Genomic DNA, 26,994 nt, shown 5'->3' on the forward strand with positions numbered 1-26,994 from the left:
GGGTGGGTAGTAATCATCCTGATAGAAAAGTTTTACTGTTCAAAGTTGATCTTCGATGGCCTGTGAGACTTAGAGATTCTCATTTATGTTTTGTTTAAGACTAACGTTGTCACAGATGTTTCTCCTAAAATTCCTCAGGAGAAATAGCTTTAGACAAAAATGAGACATGAGATGCAACTAAAGTAAAAGGAGTCTAAATTGAAAATTTGGTTTGAAAAGCATGTCATATATTTTTAGAGCTCTTTCTAGTGTTGTTTTAATCTCTTCCAAGATGTTGTTTATTTTTCTTTATCCAAGGTGACGTTCAACATTTGTGATACGATTGGTTACATTTTTTTTATTTTTCCAATTGGGTCACAGGCAGATGAATTGACTTTCTTGTGGTCGCAGAATGTCAGCAGTGGGATCTGGACAACTTCAGGGTTTAATGTCCAACACCTTAACCACTATGCCACACTGCCTGCTTTTTTCTTCTACAATGACTAAGATCTAACTGGAGCACAGCAATATAAATTAAAGCAACTAATAATAGTATTGTTCAGAAGCAAGGACTACAGTTTTGAAATCATCATAAAGTGTTTTATTGGCACAAACAACTGTCCATATATTTCATCATAAATTACTAAATACACAAACATTTTCAAATTGCAAAAAAATGTCAAGATCCTATTTGGAAGATCTGAGCCCATCATATGACTTTGCTGAAATCTCTGCTGAAACTTACAACAAGACACTTGTGAGAATTTTGTCTCAGGAGGGGGAATTTAATTTGAGACATAATTCTAGACAGTGATGATAACGATGGGTGCCATCTTCAACAAAGTTTAGGAGAAGCAAGTGTCAATCACATTGAGTGGCTAGTTTAAGTTGAGATACGGAACTTTGAGTACCGCAAGCACTGGTAAGGCTTGTATTCCAACTTCAAAGTAATTGCAGTGATCAAAAGATGGGGCCCCAAAAAAGGAAACATTTTAGTTAATGACAAATGTGAAAGAAGAGGCCTCATTGATGCTTGAAGAAGTACCTACTGAAGAACTACTGGAGGCAGGCAGGCTAATGACTCATTGTGCTAGTAGCTTTGGTAAACAAACTTAACCAAGATACTACAGTACCTTGAGCATTAACCACAATTTAGAGTGCCATGTCAATGCGGTTAGAGGTTTACATCCAGCTTGTGCAAGCAGACTTGCTCAAAGTATCTTTCTTGAGAGGTTTTACAGCAAAATGCTCTTTAACAGTGAATCTGTTTTGTCAGGATGCCAATGTTGGAGTGAGTACTTGCAGAAACAGTGAAATCAGAGTCAATTTTGATAAAATAAGGAGAGACACATTACTTGGAGATAGACATGGAAGAGAAGGTCTGAAGTCTCCTTTAGACTGACCCTTCTTATAAATAAAACCAACAGTAATCCCCACGGTGCTGAGGCCAATCTTCTTTGGCAATCTTCTTTATCGTGCTTCGCCTTTCGCGGCTTCACTCCATCGCTGATTTTATATGTAAGCATATTTAAATATATATCGCGGATTTTTTGCTGGTTCGCGGATATCTGAGGACAATGGGTCTTTTAATTTCTGGTACATGCTTCCTCAGTTGGTTTGCCCAGTTGATTTCATACAAGGGACGCTATTGGCAGATGGCTGAGAAGCTACCCAACTTACTTTTCTCTCTCTCTCTCTCGCGTTGACTTTTTCTGATCCTGACGTAGGGGGATTGAGCAGAGGGGCTGTTTGCACACCTAGACGATACGGACGCTCGTCTAAAAATGCTGAAAGATTATCTTCACGTTGGCTACCTTCTGTGCAGCTGCTTCGTGAAGTGACATGCTGCACGGTGCTTCGCATACTTAAAAGCACGAAGGGCACGTATTGATTTTTTTATCTGTCTCTCTCTCTCTCTGCTCCTGACAGAGGGGGTGTGAGCTGCCGCCTTCAACAGCTTTGTGCCGTGGTGCTTCGCATACTTAAAAGCCAAACAGCCCTATTGATTTGTTTGCTCCTTTGAAGAGGAAGATATGTTTGCATTCTTTTAATTGTGAGACTGAACTGTCATCTCTGTCTTGTCATGGAGCACAGTTTAAACTTTTGAAAAAGAGACAAATGTTTGTTTGCAGTGTTTGAATAACGTTCCTGTCTCTCTACAACCTCCTGTGTTTCTGCGCAAATCTGTGACCCAAGCATGACAATATAAAAATAACCATATAAACATATGGTTTCTACTTCGCGGATTTTCTTATTTCGCGGGTGGCTCTGGAACGCAACCCCCGCGATGGAGGAGGGATTACTGTACAAGCAACTGGGCCATGTGCAGAGCTACTGTCAAGTCCTAACAACATCTCCAGTGAAAGCAAATATGGTCCAGACAACATTGAATGTGAGCTACTTTAGGGTTGGGTACCTCTGAAATACCTATACCTGCGACCAAACAAAAATAGTACTGTATCTCTTTACATATTAGACACTACGAAGATCAAATGAACTCTCAACACTGTTTCAAGACAGGTATCTATGAAAATGACGTGTTCTTTACTTCCATCAAAGACTTATATTAATTCTAACTAGAAACGCTTTTGTTTAAAGAGAGCCCAGATGAACGTCTGCAGCAAAATCCTGGTATTTGAGTAGGGCCCATTATTCCAACTGTTTGGGTGTTGCATGTCTGAACTAGTAATTGTCCCAATGTTCCATCACAAAGGTGCAAGGAACCACAAAATGATACCTGTGATAGCAAAAGTATGTGGCACTACACCTACTGTATGTAGAGGTCTTGTAGCAGTTAGATCCAAAAAAAGGATATGCTCGGTATTTTTTCTACTACACCTCCCAACGAAAAATTCGTAGGATTTCAATTCCATATTCAGTCATTATCTGCATGAACTTCACATTTTCTCCTGGTACTATAGTTTTCATTCCTAGAGATCCATATTTTTAGGTTGCTCTACACTTTGCCAGTGTGTGAAGAAGTGTCCAGCAATGGAGTGAAAATAGAGATAAAGAATGACCAGATGCAACAATATAAGAAATTAACTTCTAACTTCAACTATAAGACAAGAACAACTTATACAAATCTTGTGAAACAGATAGATAAGCCTTGTTGTATTTTGTTGTCTGCATATTTATTACATGCTGTTTTTGCAATAAACATTTCCGAGTACTAAAAATAAAGCAATAAAAAGACAGCAAGTTTATCATTGTTTTGCAATGTGGTAGTTTTTAATTTTTGTTGTTAGACATCATTGATGTTAAGGAATGTATAGCAGAGCTAAAACTATCCTTATGTTCATTAGGAATGTCTTCATTCTTTCAAACCAGATACACATCTTTTGATGTTTTCACATATTGAACTGAAGTATACAAGAGGTCCTTCTGCCAAAAATAAAAGCATAGATATTAGTTTTTGTTCTCATGTGCATTATATGATTTTGATGATATATATAATACAAAAGATATACTGTATACAGTCATGCAAAGTAAGTACACCTCATTGAAATTGTTGACTTTTTCAACATATTTGAACAGGCAGACATTAAATTTTCATGTAAACAGTGCCATAAGAAAAAGGTGATATACTTAAATAAAAGGAAAATTTGACTTTTCAATCATTTATTCAACAAAAAAAATTAATAGATGCTGTGGCCTACTGGAGAAAGTCCTCCCTTGGCCTCAGAAGCTGGTATTTCTCCTTTTACAAAAAATATTCTTCTAGATGTTTTGCATTTTCTGCCCATCAGTCTCTTAATATCAGCTCTGTGACATTTTTGACTACTCCCTCATGCAAAATTGCTTCAGTTGCAAGAAGTTTGTTGGTTGTCTTGCATGTTCTACATGTTTCAAATCCCCACACAACATTTCAAGAACATTCAAATCAGGGCTCTGACTAGATGAGTAAATAACCCTTCATTTCTTCTTCTTGAGCCATTCCTTGGTGGATTCGCCAATGTTCTTCAGACCATTATTGTGCTGAAAGGTACATTTCTGGTTCAACTTCAACTTACTGACAGATGTCCTAACATTCTTCACAAGCACAATTTGATATAATGCAGAGTTAATAATTGACTCAATGACTGCAAGATAGCCCGGGCCCAGAGGCAGCAAAAACCCCAAACTATAACATTTCCACTACCATGCTTCAAAGTTGGTATGAGGTTCTTCTTCTGAAATGCTATCTTCGGTTTGCACCAAACACGTCTACTGTTACTGTGGCCAAAAAACTCTCTTTGATTCATTTGTTCAGAGCACATTGTTCTGGAAGACCTGGTCTTTGACTAGATGTTCAATGGCAAACTGTAGTCTTCCTTTTTAGACAGCAAAAGCTTTTTCCTGGCATACCTCATATGCAGGTCAAACTTGTAAAAACCTGTTTCTGAATGTAGATATATGCACTTTGACACCAGCTATTGCAAAAGTTACCTGCAGATTCAACAAAGAAATTTTGGGGTTCTTGGAAGCTTCTTTTAAAGGGAAGGGTCAGTTCTTGGGCTGAATTTGCTGGGCCAGTTAGTCCTTAGCAATTAACATTATTTTGAAATCTACACCATCTGTAGATGATTTTCCTTACAGTGGAATGATTGATTTCAAGTAATTTGATAATCTCTAAGACTCATAGGCATTCACAGCCTTCTTTCTGAATGTTTCTGATGTTGACATGATGATACCACACGTCAATAGCAAAGAGAGCACCAGACCCCGGAGGTTTAAATGAGATAGTCAGGTCCACCTGTCAACACTTCAAATTTCCTAATGAGGATCTAATCAGTGGCACCAAATCTGGACACACCTGATTCTAACTGGATGGATTTGAAGTGGTTTAGAGGTGTACTAACTTTTATTCCCTGTAATATTCAAATATTTTGAAAAAGTCAGTAATTTCCATGGAAAGATCTTATTTTTGTATGACTGTACATATTAAACCATTTCAAGCACACTGGATTAGTCGGTATTGCTCTTGTCTTACTGTTCCAGAGTTCAGCTTTGGTTACTAACCCATCCACTGTTTACATGTTCACCCTGTGTTGACATATTTATTGTTGGTGTCCTCACACATCACAAACACATGCTTGTTAAGTGATACCTCTAAACTGGGCCTGATATGAGTAATGATGCTTTGCCCAATGTTTGTTCCTGCATAGCACCTAATGTGTCAGAACAGGCACCAGTTCAGTGTTACACTGTTCTAGAATTAGAAGGTGGTGAAAATGAATAAATATATGAATAATGATAACAACCTAGTGCATCTACCAGGGTTAATTTCTGACTCTAATTGATGCTGCTGTCAAAGACTCTGTGATAGGATAGACTATATGATTTGGAAAAAGATACATGATGAAGAGCTTAACTGGAAGGTAACATTGAAGATAATCTTTAGTATGCACATTAAAAAATGTGTCAAGTGTCAATTCAAAACTGAAATTAGAATTTTTAAATTAATTTCAATATGTTATTAAGTCAAATTTTTCTCACAATGCTCTATTAGTTTAGACTTTTCCTGTCGATAAACTATAACATGATGCTAATTTCCCATTTAGTTCTTGTACATGGTGTACAGTTCAACGTCTAAGGTTTTTTTTTTTTTTAATCCATTCAAAAGATTCTGGGACTGCTTGGGAAATTTTGGGATCCTCTGCTTGTAAGCAGAGGGCCATGTAAATTTTAATCTCAGATGTAATATGAGGACAATCATTAGGTATCTTATTCAGATTGTTTTCCTGATTTTCACTTTGGGGACATTGCACCTGACATTTAATTTGGCAATGCTTAATTGAAACAGACTTTAGCTCACTGTATGTCCGCATCTGAGTGAGTGTGGGTCTCACAGGTACACTCAGATAGGATCTTGTGGTCTGAGGACATGTGTGCTTCATTCTGAGAACAAAGTTTATTTTGTCAGCATTAATGAGACACATATTAAGTAAAGTGTAAACTGTTAAATGTCATGCAAAACATATATAAAAGCTTCCCTGCTCTCCCTGTGAACACACACAAAGATTGCAGCTAGGGTCACTGTGTGTGTGTGTGTGTCAAATAAAATTCTTACTTTAGACAACTGATGGTAACAGGGTATGTGGTTTATTGTTATTTAAGTGAATTCTTCATGTATTATAAGTCACGTGTTGTCAAATGTCCATACTACTACTACTACTACTACTAATAATAATAATAATGGTATTATTATTTTATTGTATTCTGAAAAACCCATTAAATAATTAACTGTATAGTACAGTATATATAAAATAGCTTCAAACAAAATACAACCAGAGTGTCATTGTATTATTAAGTAATTATTAAGTAAATCATTTAGAAAAAAATGAGAATGAAACATTAAAATAGACAGATAAAAGAGTTCTCAAACAATCCACTCCAGAAAACTTATACATCTTCCATTCTTTAAAATTTATATTCACCCAAAGGAGCAAAAAAAAAAATGATACAAACTCACACTTCTTTCAAGATTGTAATGATATTCTAATTTAGAAAATGCACTGAATGCACATATACAAACATTGGAGCTCTGTGTTAAGTGAGTTTCAGAGTCCTGGATGAGGTTTTTTTATGGGTTTTAATAGTCACCTTTTCATGCATCTTGTTGCCACAAGCTTTATTTTCATCTGCAAGACAGAGAAAAATATTTTATAAGGTATTAGTTTTTTTTTTTTACTCTTTTCATGCATTCAATAATTCTCCTAAATAAATTTCAGAGTATGAGAATGAGCTGATTACAGCAGCATCCAACAACAGCAAATCCAAATCCAAAAAAAATCATGATTTAAAATCTAATTAAATAAAACAAAATTAATGGAATTGTAAACAGATATCTGCCCAAAATAATGAACAAAAAAAAGTAATATAAAGTATACTGGACTACCTACTATCTTCTAACTACAAAGAGGACTATTTCATTTATGTTAGGTAGAATGCCCAAAGGGGACTGGGCGGTCTCGTGGCCTGGAACCCCTACAGATTTTATTTTTTTCTCCAGCCTTCTGGAGTTTTTTTTTGTTTTTTCTGTCCACTCTGGCCATCGGACCTTACTCCTTCTTATGTTAACTAAGGTTGTCTTATTTTAATTTCTTATTTGTCTTTTATTCTTCTTTTCTTCATTATGTAAAGCACTTTGAGCTACTTTTTGTATGAAAATGTGCTATATAAATAAATGTTGTTGTTGTTGTTGTTGTTATACATTTCCTGGGTTTTTAGTGATAGAAGCTGCTTTCACTAAGCAATGTGTTGTTGTAACTTCTTTATGTGTCTGTCTGGTGACCATACCAGTCCCATCAATGATAAGGCTTTCAGACTCTCTCAGATGGCCCTTATTTCCCAATAAAGGCACTGTGCAAAAAGTTTGTAAAATATATTTTTTGAAAAAGAGAGAAGGTATAATTTAATTTATATGCTGTGTTTACTAAATCTTCGATACAATAAGGCTTTTTGTTGTTAGTATCCTGCTTAAATGTTTATAAAAAATACTTTTCTACTCCTAAGAAGTAGTGACATTTTCCATTTAAATAATAAACGCCCATTAGGAAGGGTATCTGCATAAATAGACATAATAAAGCTAACTATTTACAGTATATCGATGATTACTCTGAACAAATATGATGGATCAGACGTGTCCAGGCACCTTTGAATCACTTCATGTTACCATGAGTGTGTGCACAGGGAACAGCTGAAGGGCTCTAGTGACTGTAATTCTACTATCGCACCAGGGTTAGCATTGTGTCCTAATGCCTTTTCTCTTCCTTCCTCTGCAGATCGGATAATTGACATCTGTGCCACCTCTGATGTCACTTCTGGTGTCCATCTACCTGGACTATCTTCTTCTTGCCTGAAGGACTGAAAACTAGAAACTCCACCATCTTTGTTAGTTCAGTTTGAACTTGCATCTGAAAATATATTTATGCAACTCATTGCATTTTTTAAAAGGTCAACCCAACTATTTATCATTGTCTTGTCCTTCTCTTACAATATATTGTACAGTGATTATCCTTCACATTGTGCAATGTGAACTTCACGCAGACAACTGCAGATAGATAGATGGATGGATGGATGGATGGATGGATGGATGGATGGATGGATGGATGGATGGATGGATGGATGGATGGATGGATGGATGGATGGATGTACTTACTCACTCTTTTGCTACGGAGTGCATCCGTATATTTGTCCTGTGTCTGAGTGGTTTTCTTACGGGTGCTGTTTGTGTGGTGTGTGGGTTTACCCTTGATGTACTGGCAACCCTGCCCAGGGATTGTTCCTGCCTTATATCGTATGCTTGCTGGGATGGTTTCTAGCTTCTGTTCTGCATAAGAATGTCTCAGAAATGGATGGATGCACATAAAATTGAGAGAGAACCGATATATATTTGTACTTAAATACACTTAATATCAAAACTTCTACTTAAGTAGTTTGCTTATGGGAAAAGTTTACTTTTAGTTGAGTAGCTTTTTTTAAAGGTAGCTGTACTTTTACTCAAGTATGGCTGTTGAGTGTGTTATACAACATTGCCTAACATTACATTGAAGCAATAGATGTCCTTCTTTTGATTGTTAATGAAATTATATTAATTTCAGCAACTTTATTGAGAGATATTCATGTGGCTGGTGCCTTCTGTAAATTAAATAATGTATATATTAAATTATATATTAAAACATGTTAGAGTGTTGTCTTCTTTGTAATTTTGTATTTCCTTTATCTCAAAATTTATTTATTTATTTATTTATTTATTTATTTATTTATTTATTTATTTATTTATGTATTTATCTGTTTGTTTGTTTTTCATATTTAAAAGTTGACCTTAGTATTAGTAGAAGATGTTATTAAATGTTATCTTTCTTTAGGTTCTACATGTGAGCATAATGTGTTTATACGATTATTATATTTAGTAACTTATTGTATCTAACCAACTGTCCAGATAGTTTTAAGTTCCTGTGGTTTATTGTCATATATTGGGACTGCCTTTACAATAGCTTTGTTTCCATTAATAAACAGTAGTTTGAATAATTAGGCTTAACTATGATGTCTTAAATGAAATCTAGAATGAGGTTCATGACTATTTTTAGTACATTAAAATAACATTGTTAGTTAAAATATACATTTAATTTTAGTGACATGAAAAATAAATTTTATAAACCTAAAAGTAGTTCTGGACTCTACCCTATTCAGGTATTCTACCTCAAGTTTTCATTTCCAAAGGACAGTAAAATGTTGAGTGAACTTTATGTGCCTTACCCTTATTTCCTCGAGCCCAGTAAACTTGCATTAAAAGAAATGAACAAATAGGAAGGAGGGAGATATAAAGCATCTGCCAAGATTTTTTCCCTGAAATTTCTGAAAGAGAAAAGAGTAGAACTCATAAATATAAACTAATTAATTATATATATGAAATTAGATTGTAGTGACACATGTTAATCTAGAGCAACATTATCAATACAGAGATATAATAGAGCATTCACAAGTAAGCATGAAATATTCTTTTGAATCCGTATCAGAAATCTTCATGTCATGTGCAAACAGAGTATGTGTCTGATTTTGGATTTGAATTTTACATTGTTGTAATATTGCATGAGCTTTATATGGACATGTAATCTGTGTAGTAATGTTTATCTATCTATTTCACTATCATATACAGATCAAATGTGTATTGTGTGTCACGCTTGCTCATATTAACAATCTTTATTTTGTAGATCAACTTTTCACATTTAGTTCAAGGGTTTATAAATATTTCCTACAATTGGACCACAGGCAGGTCAACTGACTTGCTCACACAATAAAGGATAGACACAGATTGAAAAAGCCACCCTAATATTTAAAATGCATTTCCTTAGCTTTGGCACTATACACTCCTTGTCACTCTGAGCATTTTAAGGTCACCAGTCAACCTATGCATGTTTTTGTAATGAGGAGGTTAGGAGCCCACGCTGATACAACACATTGCCATACCCACCACATTACAAACCAACTCTGGATCCAGATTAGGACTCGAGTGCAGCGGTATCCGTCAATAAGGGCGTGCACATAAAGGCGACCTTCAAAAGGGCGACCTCAATTGGGCACGGCGAATAAAACCGCACATAAATAAAAGCGATCTTCAAAAGGGCGACCTCAATTGAGCGCCGAATAAAGGTGCGCGTAAATAAAGGCGAGCTTCAAAAGGGTGACGTCAATTGGGCGCAGCGAATAAAGGCAAACGCAACAAAATTACAGAAAATTTATTAGATAAAGGCAATGATTGAACGTATAAAAAGGTGAAAGCAAGAATATTAAAACATCCAATTAATTAATGCATGAACTTCTAACGAACTACTTCTAACGAACTATTTCTAAAGCTCTCTATATTTCCTTGTTTTCAAAATTACAGAAAATTAGATTAAGGCAATGACTGAATGTATAAAAAGGTGAAAGCAAGTTACACTTGAAGCTGTAGATTATGTGCAATGCCACGTAGATATTCGAGATGCGGTCTATTAGCATAATCAAGGACAATTAATTTAATTCGCTCCGAAGGTCATCCTTTTGAAGTGCTCCTTTATTTGCGCGCGCATTTATTTGGCGCTCAATTGAGGTCGCCCCTTTGAAGATCGCTTTTATTTATGTGCGCTTTTATTCTCCGCGCCCAATTGAGGTCGCCCTTTTGAAGGTCGCCTTTTTGTGCGCGCCCTTATTGAATAGAACCCAGGCTGGAAGGCCTACATGCAGGGCTGGATGCAGATTAACGTCATACCCAGGATGGAGCAATTGCAGGTTAAGGGCCTTGCTCAACAGCGCAACAAAGCAGAGTCACTTTTGGCGTTTATGGAATTTGAACCGGCAACCTTTCAATTACCAGTGCAAATCCCTAGTCTCAGATCCGCCACTCTGCCACTTGCATGTCTGTAATACTGGAGAAAAAATAATTCTAGTGAAAATCTTAGAAGAATAAGAGGAGTACCTAAAAATATAACAAGGGTGGTGACAGAGCTAGGATTAAGTCCAAATCCCTTAAAACTGTGAGGTAGCTGCATTAACTACTAAACTAGGGTTACGCCATTTCACCATTAGCCCCTGTTTATTCCTTTTAATTAATTGAGCACTGGGCTGTATGCCTACAATGATCTCACATTTTTAACTGGAAAGTGATCTATAACTATATATAGTTTGCCAGAATAGGAATCCACCCCCATGAACACATACTGGACTATGTGGGCTTGAGGATGACGATGCATTTTATTGTTCCCATTAAAGTAAAACATTTACAGTTTAATTTTTTTAATTTTATATTTTCTGAATACAATTTATTTTCATACCTTAAAAAAATAAAAGACAGTCTGATTTAAATCTGTTATTTGTTTGCCTTCAGACATCACTGGTTTGATTTATGTGGAGCAATGGACTAGGCAGATGGTGAATGTGTAAAGACAAGGAATAGTGATCTGCACATTCATAGTTGCCTTGGTCTTCGCAAAGCAATATGTCAGAAGTGGCATGCAAAGGTCCTTATGTCAATAGGATGAATTAAGTAAAAAAGAACAACTTTTAAGCAATTTACATTAGGAAATATAGCATGCTTCTAATTAATAATAGATGTTCAGCCAAAAAGAAGTATCACATTTCCCAAAATCATTGCACGAGGTAGAGGCAGTCGAGTGGGTTGGGGTGGGGGTCCTTCGCTGTCAAAGCGTTCTTCAAAAACAACGAATCCATCATTTCGAACACACTTCAGAATTCCTCCTAAAGGTGGCGTTCCAAATCGGAAAACAATTCTTCAGTGGGTGGCAAAATTTAGACATACATACAACATTGAACAGAAACACCTGAAAACATCCAAGCTGTAATGTAAGGGCATCAATTTTGCAGTCTCCTAGAAGTTTAGCACACTTCTGGTTCTTTGAGTCTTTGAGGAGGATTTTGCATGAGGACTTTAAGTTCCATCCATACAAAATGATGGTAGTGCATCAGTCTCTGAGAGAGACTGGGAGAGCCGTACAGAGTTGTGCACCAAAATTCTGCAAACTGTTCATTGAGATGCCATGGTCATGTGCAGCGACGAGGCACCTTTCCATTTGAATAGTTGCGTAAATAAGCAAAACTTTAGCAATTGGGCTGAAACCAACCCTCGTGAACTTCATCAGAGTCCCCTGTACAGGGAGCGTGTTATAGTTTGGTGCACTGTTGCAGAATTTGGCATTGTAGGCCCTTAATTTTTTGAAGAGGGGGAGTAACAGTCACTGTCACTTCAGAACGTTACATTCAAAAAATGTTTCAGCCTCAACTGGAAAAAATGGATGCAGTGGATGCCTGGTTTCAACGGGATGAAGCAACAGCTCATACGGCATGGACATCCATGCAAGTTTTGCGGGAGATGTTTCCGGAGAAGCTTATCTCCCTGCACGGCGATGCTGGGTGGCCCTCATGTTCACCTGACCTCGCTCCGTGCGATTTCTTCTTTTGGGGCGATCACAAATCAAAGGTATACTCACACACTGACCTCAAAACCTTCAAGCCCTTAAGGCCGCTGTTCTGCTTGAAATGGCTGAATGAGTCATGTGAGCGTTTAGAAATCGTCTCAACGAGTGCATCACTAATGATGGCCATCACCTTGATGTCATGATTTTTAAAACACAGTGAAAAAAATCTATTTTGTATACCCTTTCTTTTGTCATAATGAAATTTATTTTATCTTGTAGCATTTTTGTAGAATAAACGTTTAAAATGTGGTACTCTTTTTGGATAACCCTATAGATAAAACAACTTTGACATATGTCGTTCATTTACCTCTTTTTCTAATTTTCGTCATCAATGGCTGTGTTAGAGAACTGTGATTTGCTTCACAACCAATCTCCACCTCTGGGCTCCAAAGAGAATCTTTGACCTGAACTGTTGAGATGATGTTGTAGGTCCCATCCTGATGGAGAGTGGCAGGTGCTTGCTCCCTGCTGTGGGGCACCTCTTGGACAGAAAGGACCCAGGACAGGGTTATATCAGAGGGGTAGAAACCTTTTGCTATGCAAGTCAGTGTCAGTACACTGGGATCATCAACTGATGTCTGGTAAAAAATGTTCAGTTTGGGAACAGCTGTAACAAAGAAACAAACAAGCAATAAGAAAATATAATAAACATGTATATAAAAAGTAATGTTAACTCATACCTAGTTTTCTATTTATGATAAAGTATATTCCAGTACATTAAACAGCAAAAACTCAACCTACTGGAGCAGATGTTTAACATCACAACTCCTTAAAACAAAACACATCCATATTGTATATATTTCAAGTTTAAGGGTTGCATTTTAAAATAGGTGAAAGAAAAGGGATTCCCACTATTAATTTGTTATATTTAGCTGTTAAAATTAGATGAAACCCCCTTTGCATCACTTTACTCTACAAGCAATTCCTTTTCCTAGTGCCTTATTTCCTTAACAGAAAAAGACTTTTGGAATGTGCAGATTGCCCCACTTCAGCCACCACCAAGAGAGAAAGGCTGTCAGTAAATAAGTTATTGGCTGCAATGAATAAAAAAAAAAAACAGACTAATCTCGGGAAGGGTGTCAGCATATCATAGAGCGCATTCAAACACATGATGGTCAATTTAGAGGCACCTGATAAGCTTACATGCAAAACTTTAGAGTATATGAGGAGAACCAAACACCACACAGGCATTGACTCCGATTTGAATCCTGAGCTTTGGATCTATAAGGCACCCCTGATGAATGCCTGGTCAGGTTCCCCAAAATGTTAAAACGTTTTTTCTCATGTGTTGTATGTAATCCAATGAAACAAATAACGCTTGGTTAAAAATAAACATACTTTTTAGATTTCCTGTCATGTCATTTCAATTGAAATTATTGACTAGATAATGTTTGGTACTTTTTCTGGAAACTAAATTAATTTTTTTGATTATACAGTATATGTATTTATGCCAAACGAATTTATCTTTAGTAAAATTACTTGAGAAGACATTATAAACACCTTGATTACCTTTCACTGACAGTAGGGAGCTCTTGTTAAGGGACACTACTGTCTTTTCTATACAAAATGCTGAACATATGATGTAACCGATGTCACAAGTCCCCACGTTTGTAATGAACAGACTGCTGCTGATGTTTGAGCGTTTGGTAATATTAAAGCGCCCTTCAGTAAGGAGATCATTTTCTTTGGCCTCAGTGCCAGCTGGATGCATGTGCATGTGATGCCAGTTCAACTTTAAAATTCTACAGCCTTCTCCTTCCACCACAATGCAGGAAAACTGAGCATTTTGTCCAACCAGAACAGAGAGAGATGAAGGAGAGAGGCGAATATGAACTGCTAAGCTTAGGGTGACGCCTGCCAAAAAAAATTACAGATTAAAAATAATAATACTCATCATCATCATCATCATCACCATAAATTGTTATTCTTTGTTTCCTTGAATTTTTCAAGTTTAGTTTTTGACTATCATACTGTGAAACTACACTTTGATACAGATTTCTTGCTTCTGGATATTTCATAATGGCTTCTATCAGATAGAAAGAGTTAATCGATGAACTATGAAGTGTAACACGTAGCTGCATGCCGATGCGTAGGCTGTGCTGCTGCCTTGCAGTTCCTGAGATTCAATTCCAGTCTTAGTATTGTCACAATTCTTCACAATCTTGATGTTCCTGTTTTGCATTTTTTTTTCTCAGACCACTCTGTTTTTTCCCCTCCACATCCCATGACTTGCATTTTAGGTTATTTACCTATTCTTAATTAAACCAGCATGAATTTATATGAATGTGTATGCCTTGACATTGACTGGTGCCCTGAAACTGAATAACAAGTAAAACACGATTTTTATTTTTGCAAGAGAAAATCGTGAAACAAATGACATTTCATTTCCTGCAAAATGTGTGCAATCTGGAAGTATTTTTATGCACTAATTTCAAGTTCATGTTTCTGATATTTAGGATTTAAAAAAAAAAAAGATCTCTAGTGAAAAAAAATTAAAAAAAATCACCGGACTGTCATGTATAGACATTTTGTTGAGCCTGCAGACATGTGCTGTATTTATATTGGTATGTGAGCTCAAATATTTCTAATTATGATGATAGCTTTAGAAACTGCAGTCCTAAAGATGCATTGGAGACAGAAATGAAACTTGAAGATCCATGGCATATGAAGCATGCAGCCCTCATTTGAAGGAATCAAGAAAAAGAAAATGACAGTTGCTTAGGTAATGGAGGTAATGGCTGGAGATGGGGCATTGTTGGGGGGGGGGGGGGGGGAGTTAGAGGATTGATATTTTCCTTTGGGGAAAGCAGTAGTGTGCATAATCGTGCATTTTGGTGTTGCTTCTGTGGAAAATATGCAGTATGTCACATTTTTTAAACAGCATACTGCATTTCTCAAAGGTTATGTGCTCAAGAGACATAAACAGAATGGTTCGACTAGTGTGATACAGATTATGACAGGTATGCAGACAGGTATGCCCAAAAGTGTGAACAAGATGTTAGGGAGAAATAGTCTTCATTTTCCACACCAAAAAAAACCTTTCAAAGTTGCAAAACACTTTGCATTTTGTAATTTTGACAACACCGGTGATGTAAATTGTATATACTGCATATGATATGGGAGAAATCATATTCATATTGTAGATTCCTCCTCCCATCAAATGACCCCTTCAGATGGTTCCAGTTCTTTGTCACTCTTTGTTATGTCACTATAATACATAAAACAAAGGGCTAAACCCGATAAAAAGAGTTAAGCAATACCCAGGCATTTGCAGTGGGCAACACAGCTAAGTTTTAAGTTTATATAAAAGTGATGATTTTTCTTTGTTTATTGTTGAATGAATGTTTTGATCAATAACTTTCTTTCAGAAGTGTATGTGTTATGAACAGGAAAAAATGAAAAGATTACTGATCATAAAATACATTCAACATTAAAAATATGTATATATTATTCAGCAGACCCCCGTGACCCTGTGTTTGGATTCAGCGGGTTGGAAAATGGATGGATGGATATATTATTCAGTAACAATGCTGAAATGTTCACTTTTGTGTACCTATTTAGGTCATGTCAGAAAGTAGAGTAAAAATATATAGTTAAAGCCCTTCAAATGTACTCAAATTGAAGAAATAAAACTTATAGTTTTATTTTTTGCTTATGTTTATTTATCTCAATATTATTACTATGTTTCAGCAATTTATGATAGCACTCAATTCACCCTTCAACCAAAAATAAATAAACAGAAACTAAGGATGAGGCTTAAAAGTTCAAATGAGACGGCATTTTGCTTTTGTGCTCCTATAATCTTCAAATATTACCTGATACACATTTTTCAGGCTATAGCACTGTGGAACATTTAAAGTAAAATACTTAAAACAAAGTAATTTGGATACAAATCGTATTTTTGTAGCACATCACTGGAAAAAAAATTGTAAATAATATTTAACAGTAATATACGAGCCGTTCTAGAAGTTTCCGCACTTTTATATTTTCATTGGAAATGGTGAAGGTGGGAGGCGTAGTGATTGGTTGTGTCTGAGAGTGTCACATGACTGGGAAAACTGCATCGCAAATGAAGATGACTATGGAGAAAAGTGATGTCATTTGTTTTTTACATTCTTAATAAATAGAATTTAATAAGTGCGGAAACTTTTTGAAGGTTCCTCATATTTCAGCTGTGTATCTGTATCACCACAGAGTCATGACAGTTTTTCACAGAGTGTAACTATTAGTCTGCATTTTTTTTTCCAGTTATTAATTACTGGTTTTATCTTTTTTAGTCTCTTTTATGTTTCCCGTTATGGCATTCTGTGCCATTGACACCTGCCCTAAATATTTTGCAGTCTCATTTGATTTTAAAAAAGAAGTATACGTTACTACTGTTGATGAGATCTGCTGTATTACTGTAAATCTTCTGGGATGCATGGTGCATCAGCAATAATGAAAACCATCATATTTCTGTGCTGTATAATCCCCCATTGGAGTCTTGGCAGTCCTTTCCCTTAAGAACCCCTACAGTTTCATATTCTGCAGTATCTTATCAGCTGGAGTTGTGATTTCTTCTTCTGGATATTTAAAGATAGCATAAGCTATGAAACTGGACCTTAACGTATGCCATTATAACTGTTAAAGATTTAAAAACTTCTGTTAACTACACCAGCAACTGAATTACAGTCAATTCTGTTAGGGACAATTCCTTGTAATTTTAATCCTTTCTTTACTTTTTGCATATCATTTTAGCATTTTCACTTGAACAATAATAAAAATGTACTATTTAAATAAATGCTGTTCTAAAATAAGTTTGCTGGGTATGCTAAAGCATTGCTGCTATTTTAATATATTTGAGGAACTACATTTAAATTGGACTGTTTTGTCATATACAGTAATTCCTTAATTTGGGCAGGGGTAGGAGGCTTTATTTTATTTTAGGCTTTATCTGTTTATTTATTTATTTTATTTTTTTGGTAAAAAAAAAATAAAAAAGCAATTTTGGAAATGGTAAAACTATTTTACACAACTGAAAAATGTTTACTATATTAAAAAATTTAAAATATGCACTGATGGTCCTTTAATAAAATCTTCTCTAAAAAATTCCTCGATCACACTTAAAGGTTTTTTGGTTTTCTTAAAATAGAAAATTTTCCACCCATGAAAGTCCTACATTAATTAAACATTCGTGCTATATTGTACTTAGTGTTTCGTTCTGCATAATTCCATATAAGTCAAACAGCTTAAGGGCAACATGTCAGCAAAGAAAACAGTCATTAAATATTGATACTACAGCAGTAATAATAATAATAATAATAATTCATTACATTTATATAGCGCTTTCCTCAGTGAGAGAAAAAAATGTAACACCAATAATCTGAATATCCCAGAGTGTGATTCTGCCATATATCATTTGCTTTTATAACCTGCTAGCACAATTCAACTTACAGAAATCCAAGAATGTTTGCCCATAGGAGCTACTGAAAAATTAATCTGAGATGGAGCTTCACTCCACCTCAAGACAGTAAACACTCGGTTTAACTGCATGTCGGCAAACTGCTGGAGAGCCTTCACAAAATTGCCCTCGTAAATGACATCTGTATTTTGAACTGTAGATAAATGACACCACAGCATTAAAACGATTCTTTATTTTCTTAGATATTTTGCATGTTCTTTCTTTCTTTCTCTTTCTTTCTTTCTATTTATGTTATGTATTTTAGACATACAATTATTCACTTTTAATAATCAAGGTACCTAAGTGTAACTTCAGAGCAATGCCACAGAGGAAACATTTTTGGTTCCCAAAAGATCCATCCACATGAAGGTTCCAGAAGGAACCTTCATCTATGTATATCTGTAACACTACTAGATCGCTTATCAAACATTGAAGATTTCATTTTCTTTTTCTACATATTTAGAAATTTTTCAAAGCACAAAGAACTAACTTCATATGCAAATGACTCTTCCAAGAATGAAATAATGCTTTGCCAAGCAGAGGTTCAACAAGGAATGACACAACCCAGTAAAAAAACCAAAATCAAAATACCATTACAGAACCATTATTATCAAGAGTGTATTTATTTTGTAGCGTTGCAAAAACCTTAGAAATGTTTCTCTTTGGTCTGAATTGAATTACTAATTTAAATAAGAACTATTATTATATTCTTCCTAAATACTGAAATCAAATACTACTCACCATTAAGTAATAAGATCCAAATATTGATATTAGTCAAACCCATAATGAATGTTTCAACATAGGAAGACCAACTGCAAAAATACCTAAATGGTGAAATGTCTGTTTAACCACAAGTCTATTGCAGAAAAAAAAAGTCTTTTACAACCCACTGACGTCTTTTGACGTTCTTCAAATTTAGTGCAAATACATGAAACTTATTTGAACACAATAAACAACAACAGTCCAGAAAAAAAAATCACACATAAAGAAGTCACAAAAATGCAATTTTTGAAGCTAACTGGTTTGTTGTAATTTACGTTTGCAGTGCAAGTCTTTAAAACATATTCAGCAATGTATGTAATTGTAAAAGTGGTGCACAGCAAACCCTGAAGTGTTAATGAGTCTGTTATTTTGTACATATGATATCAGCACAGTATTTCAGTGGGAATAGCAAAGCAGATAAAATTAAAGATGCTGCAACATGGTCTGTTCTACCTTTATGGAAAAAAACATTCTCAATAGCAACTTGATATTCATAAAACAGCACCCCAAGACCTTTCTGACACTTTTTCACAATTTTCACTTTTAGCAAAAAAATAACTTTTCATAATTGCATATATAAGCCTATGACATAACTATGTCTCATAGCGCTTTATATTTTAGATGCAGATAAATAATTCTCTATTCAGACACAAGGGATAGACACATGTATAAAATTGAATGTAGTTTTGCTACAGCAATTGAAATAGTAAAACTGGAAATTTCTTTCTATTTTTTTTAGGAGGGGGGCTTTATTGGAAACTGCCTGATAGCTTATCTTGTCTAATTCTTGATTTTCACAAAATTCTATCCCTCATGTTATCCATCCATCTATTATCCAACCCGCTATATCCTAACTACAGGGTCACAGGGGTCTGCTGGAGCCAATCCCAGCCAACACAGCGTGCAAGGCAGGAAACAAACCCCAGGCAGGGCACCAACCACCGCAGGGCACACAAACACACTAGGGACAATTTAGGATTGCCAATCCACCTAACCTGCATGTCTTTGGACTGTGAGGGGAAACCCACGCAGACACGGGGAGAACATGGAAACTCCACGCAGGGAGGACCCGGGAAGTGAACCTGGGTCTCCTAACTGCAAGACAGCAGCTCTACCACTGCGCCACCCCTCCCTCCCGTTATTTATTTATTTATACATTTATTCATAGTCCTAGATTTCTTCTCAATAAATTCTCTCTGCTTCTCGTTCTCTTTATGTTGCTTTGTTATACAGTACATCATGTCTCCCATTAATTTTAAAATCACTAAGATTACAAGAGGTTTTTGGAAGGCAGAATGCTAACTAACCATTGACTAGTGTGGAAGAATAATTTTAGGGTAACGTAGCATTCATCTTTAAGAAATAGCATAAAGGGTTAATAAATGTCTGAAACGAGAAAATGTAAAATGAAATATAAGAATTGGTTTAGGAAAAATACTGCAATGGTCAAGTAAATTAAGACTGTACCAGAAGAAAGGTTGATGTAATATAAAAAATGTACTGAAGGATAACTAAGAGTGAATTTACCCTTGGGATTAATAAAGTATCTATCTATCTATCTATCTATCTATCTATCTATCTATCTATCTATCTATCTATCTATCTATCTATCTATCTATCTATCTATCTATCTATCTATCTATCTATCTATCTATCTATCTATCTAAGAGATGACTAAGAAATCAGCAGATGTCCTATAAACAACAAGAATGGACAGTTGTTATAAGCACAGAAATTTCAAGGGTGGTGGCTCATCTCAAAAGGTATAAGAAGAACCAGAATATAATAAAATAGACTTTCATTTTATATAAATCATTTGGGTGTAAACCAATGAACCAACCAGAGTAAAATGTACACATTGAATGACACTGTATGTAAATTCAACAGTTTATAAAATGAACCTCTATTCTTTGTTTCTCTGACTATTCTGTAACAGACTGCTTTTGAAGAATCCTCCCTCCAAGGCATTTTGCCGAGGAGAAATTAAAAGATACAATGAACGTCTTATCTCCTGCCTGATTACTGATTTGTTCTGTTACAGGATGCTTCTTTCTTTAATAAGAGGTTAAATTTCGACCACAGTAGCAATTCAAAAAGCAGACACTGGTGTTTCACTGAATTAAGAAGAATAATTCTGTCTGTTTTTCTCGTCCTCTTCCTCATGTATTACCCACTAGTCTGTCTGCTCCAGCATTAATTGCATGTGCTGTGTCAAAAGAACAGGCTGAGAGAGAACATACTGTAGATTTGGAGTCCCAAGTGAGATTTCATCCATTTTAATGAGATGATGATTGGTATGTGAGTGAGCACAGGTACAGACATCATTTTGTCTATGAATATATTCTGATGAGACAGCATCTTAAGGGTCAATTTTATACTGAGGTGGATAGAGGGTTGTTATGATATACAGTGGTAAGCTGGGACGAAACAGATACATGACTTACAGTGCCACCTCAAACAAGTCTCCAATTAAACCATCTGCATTAAACTGTTTCATGTAAAAGAGGACAAACAGACAAACAACTGGACCGACAACCCCAGCTTTATCTCAAAGTTCAGACTGGGATCAGCTTTAAGGCTATGGATCTCAGAGGAGATCAGTATTGAGGCTTAGAATCTGTTTGTCATGTTAAAAATGATAAGATTGTAGGTCAAGAAACCACCTGATCACCTAAGAATTTACCTTACAATTCTGCATCACCTCTTGGATGCAGTTCACGACCAAAGTGAATTTTCGACCCAATAACTAGTACTTCAACTAAGTGATGATCATTTAGAGCTTCTCTTTTCACCACAATGCATTTCTTCTCTTTGTCCTAATGTTTAATGTTAAGGGACATCATGAGGTGATCTTCTACATGAACAACCTTACTTAGGACTGCTTCTAGTTATATGACTTTGTGTCTTGGGAGGGAAAAGGAGTGGAAAGGTTAGGGGCCACTAAAACAGGACCTGTAAGTAGGCCTTTATTTAGGTACTGAAATATCTCCTAGTTGTTGAGAACCATACCACCTTTTTGGTTCACACTTCTGTACCAATTCTGAAAGTAGAGCAGCCCATTAATAAAAATCGAAGTATGAACCTATGATAATATCACAATAAACTTAAAAAAGCTTGGAATTGCTTCTTATTTTTTGTAATGTGGCTGACTTTTGTAAGACCCCAGTTTTGGACTCTTGCAACTTATCCTTCCCCTATGTAATGACAAAGTTCAAACGTTTAGCTTTTGGTACCCTAAAATAAATGCAATACATAAAGAAATAAGAAAGCATACAATTAAATGATAATTGATGAGAGACTGTTTGAAGCAAAAGATCAATAGGAAATAATAAAGGGACAGTCATGAAAGATGTGGAGGAAAGTTGCCCTGAACATTTATGGAGCAGAAATGACAAAGTGATTAGTGGATAACTCCATTGCAAAACATTTACAAGGGATAAATCCTGCCAATTTTTATGTATTGAGGACCACCATTAGATGTTGTTAAGTGTTTATCTGAATGTGTGCACTTTATACATAATATATCAGAAGGTTGCCGGTTCAAATCCAAATCGAGCTTTGTCGCAGTTTACAGCCGATTACCATCCTCTACCTCTGAATTTCAACAAAAGTCAACATCAGCCCTGAAAGAGTTATAATAAACAAATGGCAAGTCCATCACAGGCCACAAATCTAGCCCACACCAGCACTGATTCATCCTGGGAACATTTTAGAGTCCCCAGTTTGTAAACCCTGGAAAAATATCCAGACAAATTCAGAAAAAAACATTCAGGCAAAACATACACAGGACTGGGATTAGCAAACAATACATTCGCTCATAAATAGAAGACGGATGAGCTTCATGAATACAAATCAGCTCATCAGTAACAACTGGAGTACATGGAGTTTCATGGTCAACTGTGCCATTTTGCAGCAAAACCTAATACTGCATTGTTATTCTAAATCCAAGGAGCATTGATCGTGACTTTACCCAGTGTGTAATTTGCATATTTTTCCACAACAGTGGAGTTCAGATTTCCAAAATTTTTTTTCTTTCAAAGCTCTTTTCTAGTCCTGGTACACCTCCTGATCATGTATATCTTTTACCCTTATCAGTTTACTCCTTTCCCTCTGGTTAACCCAAGTCATGTTGTCCATTTCAAACTTAAAATGAAATACATGCATATCAATGTGTGAATTTTGCTGTATATTCAGGGATTGTTTGCTCCTTACACTGTGTGTTTACCTGAGTAAACCTTTTTGGGTTTCTTAGTGTGGATTGTATGTGGACATGGTGGAGGACAGGACTAGGTATGGGCTGCTGGGCTGAATAATACAGAGTGCTGAATTCCAACAAAGCAAATGCAATCCATAGTGGTAGAAAAAAGCCTTAGTGCATAAGTAATATGGTTGCCTTCTGTATGTATGAACATTAAAACATTCTGGAAAGAGTGAGTTGGCTACCTGGAGAGGCTGACTGTACTTCTAATTTTTCAGTAGATCTTGCAGCTGATAGCGGCATTAGACGGTGTCCTAAACAGACATAAAGTTCCTACAATTATTTCACTGAATGTATGCTGATCATTCATTTATGCATTCATCTTCTTTTGCTTTTGCAATATTTATGGAAATTAAACAAAGATTAAAAAATAAAAAGCTCATAAACTGTAAAGAAAATATTGTGAAATATTTTAATAAATATTTAAATGAGCATGTGTACAAAGCTATATCAAAATGCTTTTTGCTTTAGTTTACTGCATTCTACTGCTCTACCAAGAAAGAAAGAAAGAAAGAAAGAAAGAAAGAAAGAAAGAAAGAAAGAAAGAAAGAAGCATAAAATAAACAAATAACTTTAATAGAAACCAAACTAGGAGGAAAGAGCTAAAACAGCTTAAAAGTGGTTTGTGTGGTTCATGCAAGCTGGAGGATGTTTTTTTTATTGACCCAAGAGCAGAGACAGGTCTGGTTGGAAACTTTGGTTTCTTTGAGTTAATTTAGAGCTCTACTTACCATAGGCTATTTTTCTTTAGTGTGGAATAAAGATACATCTTCAAATAAAGACAAATCTACACTAAAGCACACATTTCTAAAGTGTGTACATTTATTTATAAAATATGGATGTTTATAAAACTTTTTTGAAGTGTACTGTGTGAACATATTCTTATAAATTAATCTCTAGAGACACATTGAATATCATGGTTAAAACATTTACTTTCAACAAATATTCTTCTTTAAAAAGTCTTCTTTCAATTGTCTGAGAGGACGCCAGTCCATTTCAGGGCCCCCTTACACATACATAAGCACTGTATGTATTTATAAGGTGATACTCCTTTATATGAGGCAATTCCTGAAAACTTATGAGTTCATTAAATAAAGCTGTATAGCAGTAAACCATGATACTATTTAATTTATATCAATTTGGCATACCTCATAAAGAATATGAAATAAAAAAAGAAATCTAATACTTTAGAATAAAATAAGATGTTATTAACATTTGTAAAGATTGTGGAAATTTCAGAACAAAGATGAATTAATTGAAAGGTTTTGCAGTGTGGAAAAACTATTGCACTAAATGACACTTACTGTAGTTCATGGACTCATGCTGCACTCTTAAAAATTAAAGTACCAGAGTGGGAAACATTTTTGTCACTCAAAAGAACCATCCATATGAAGATTCCAGAAAGAACCAGACCTGTAATGGGCTGCATGAACAGATGGTAACAGATTTGTGAAACACCTATGGGTTCTTGATTTTAAAAACACTGTCGCTGCATATAATAACACTAATTTCAGGTTTTCTTAGTATGTTAGTGTCCTGCCTACCATATGTTAAAAAGATTTCAGGTTTTTTTCTGCATATTACGTTTTTCAAAGCACAAAGAGCAAACTTCATATGCAAATAACACTTATATATAGTATTTAATTTCTGATAGATAGATAGATAGATAGATAGATAGATAGATAGATAGATAGATAGATAGATAGATAGATAGATAGATAGATAGATAGATAGATAGATAGATAGATAGATAGATCGTTTGCAAGTCAATATGCTTGTGCATGCAGAGTTAGGGTGTCTAGTCCACGGTGTGCTTCTGCCTTGCGAATGATGCTACAAAGGAGTGGTCTATGAGGTACTCTGCTTTAAATCCATTATAAAAGATATATATTAAACAGACAGATATCTATCTATTTATGTGGGTATGTATGTATTTATTTTCTTTCTATGCTCTTCAGGTTATAGCTGATGCCTAAGTACGGCGTAATCATAGAGGTTAATGCGAAGGAAGAGCAATCAATGTGCAGAGTGTAAATAATGTCATGGCTAAAAGCCGGCCTTTCTATCATATTTTTGACTGGTAAGTTAACTTAAATTGTTTAAAAAATGGTTCATCAGACTGACTGTTGATACCCGTTTGTCATTTGTTAATCCAAGCTTAATTTGTGCGAAGCTAAAATGTCGAAATGGCTGCGCCCTTAAAAAAACTGTGATCATAATTTTGAACGTCTTTCTTTCTTTCTTTCTTTCTTTCTTTCTTTCTTTCTTTCTTTCTTTCTTTCTTTCACTATAGAGCTGCGTAATTACTTTCTACCAAAATGCACACACAAGTAGGCTGTATACAAATGGAGAATGTGTAGGATATGGTTTGTTAATAAATTCAAACCTTATAGTGCATTGCTAATTATATTTAATTATCTTAATGTTAAACCTCGTAATGAATTTTGAAATAAATTCAAAATTTACTTTGTATGTAAAAAAATTCTGTTTATAATGTTAACTTCTGAAATGCTTGTTACAACTCCTGTTGAACTCCATAGTCGTCCGAAAGTCTTTAAATGGATTCAGGCATTGTAACACCATGGAACTGCTAGGGCACCTTAAAATAATTTTGTCGAGGTTACGATGAAAGCGCCTAATAAGCAGTCATATTCGTGCTTATCATTTTAAAAAATGGCTCATTTTGATTATGATTTCACGGCTGTTTATTTCAGGGAGAGAGAGAAGTTATATTTCGCCGATTTTGAGAGTTCACTGACCGTATAAACGACACTGATACTAGTGGTTGTTAATCAAAACTTATATTTGAAAGCAAATCAGATTTGTCGTATACTGTATTCAGATAGAGTTAAATAATGAAAACTTCTTATAAATGCAATATTTGCTTGTTTAGCCTTACTGCATCACCTTTCGTGATTATAAACTAATAATAATGCATCTGCTATTAAGTCCCCATCGATTTACACATTATTGAATTGTTACTGAGCAATTACTGAATACTTATGCATGAAAAACAGAAAAAAAGGTCAGCTCTATTGTAAATTTTGCTAAGCTTATTTGATTTTATTTGATTATTATCGCAGCCGCACGTTCACCTTACCGCCCAAAAAGCTCTAGTTTTTTTTTTTTTTCATCTCCTCTGTTCTCCCGCATCCCCTCACCCAGCTTATCACAAATAGAAAGCTGTTAAGTTAAATCTAACTGCGACCTCAAAACACAATTAATTTCAAATATTAAACTTGCAAATGTGTAATTAATTAAATTAACAGTTATGTTTCTACAGTACATTATTGTGCTTTGACTGTCAGGGCATTGCAAGCCCTGGTATGACCGGCTAACTAAGTCCTCGTTCTTAAAAAATCTCATAATATTGTAAAAAGAAAAGGACAGGACGCACTGCTGCCTGCTTTATCTTTTAGCAGAAGGCTGGAATATAAATGTCTTATTTTTAACAAAACGTTTTATTACTTACGTTAGAATATATATTTTAAGTCGTTCTTTGTCTTTCTTTTGCTTCTGTGGTGTAGGCTATGTTCTTGTCTCTACTGAGGAATAGTTTTTCTTATTCCTTTTCTTTCTTTTTTCTTTTTAATATTCGCTTAGAACCTATTCTCACTACCGCTATTATACTGTATGTTGCACAAATTATGAGTGTTGTACTGGTTTTGTGTGTTTACTATGCCGGTGTTCTGACATTTCAGCATACCTATCAGAATTGTATACGCTGGGCTAATGCGCATGCGCAGAACGTTAACACGGTATTTGTGCAAAACGTTATCAGCGGTATTGTTGCGATACATCTTTTATTTAAATACAGTTTGACCTACCGGTATGCTATTCTGACAAAGTATGCTGAAGTGGCAGAACACCGGATTCACGGGCATAACATGCTGATTTTACATACGCACCCTGCCGTAGCTTCCTATGTGACTCTATTGGATCTGCAGGCAATTCAGAAGGTCGGTTGTTCCCTTACCGTATTGGGCTGGCGAATTTCCATTGGTCAACTATTCCAGATTTTAGGTGCCTAACAGCAGAAGGCCGCCCCACCACTTCTTTTAAGTTTAGCTCTTGGAATTATAAGCAGACACTCATTT

General features: G+C 35.4%; 1 gene segment (V, D, J or C); it reads right to left on the minus strand.

Moving 5' to 3' along the window:
* Positions 1–3,213: 3,213 nt before the first annotated feature.
* Positions 3,214–26,994, minus strand: LOC114662283 (Ig epsilon chain C region-like). The segment is given in 5 exon segments: positions 3,214–3,363; positions 6,565–6,602; positions 12,745–13,044; positions 13,947–14,291; positions 26,874–26,994. Coding segments are annotated over 4 exon segments (609 nt in total).

This window comes from Erpetoichthys calabaricus, chromosome 12, assembly GCF_900747795.2.
Source record: "Erpetoichthys calabaricus chromosome 12, fErpCal1.3, whole genome shotgun sequence".
Taxonomy (NCBI): domain Eukaryota; kingdom Metazoa; phylum Chordata; class Cladistia; order Polypteriformes; family Polypteridae; genus Erpetoichthys; species Erpetoichthys calabaricus.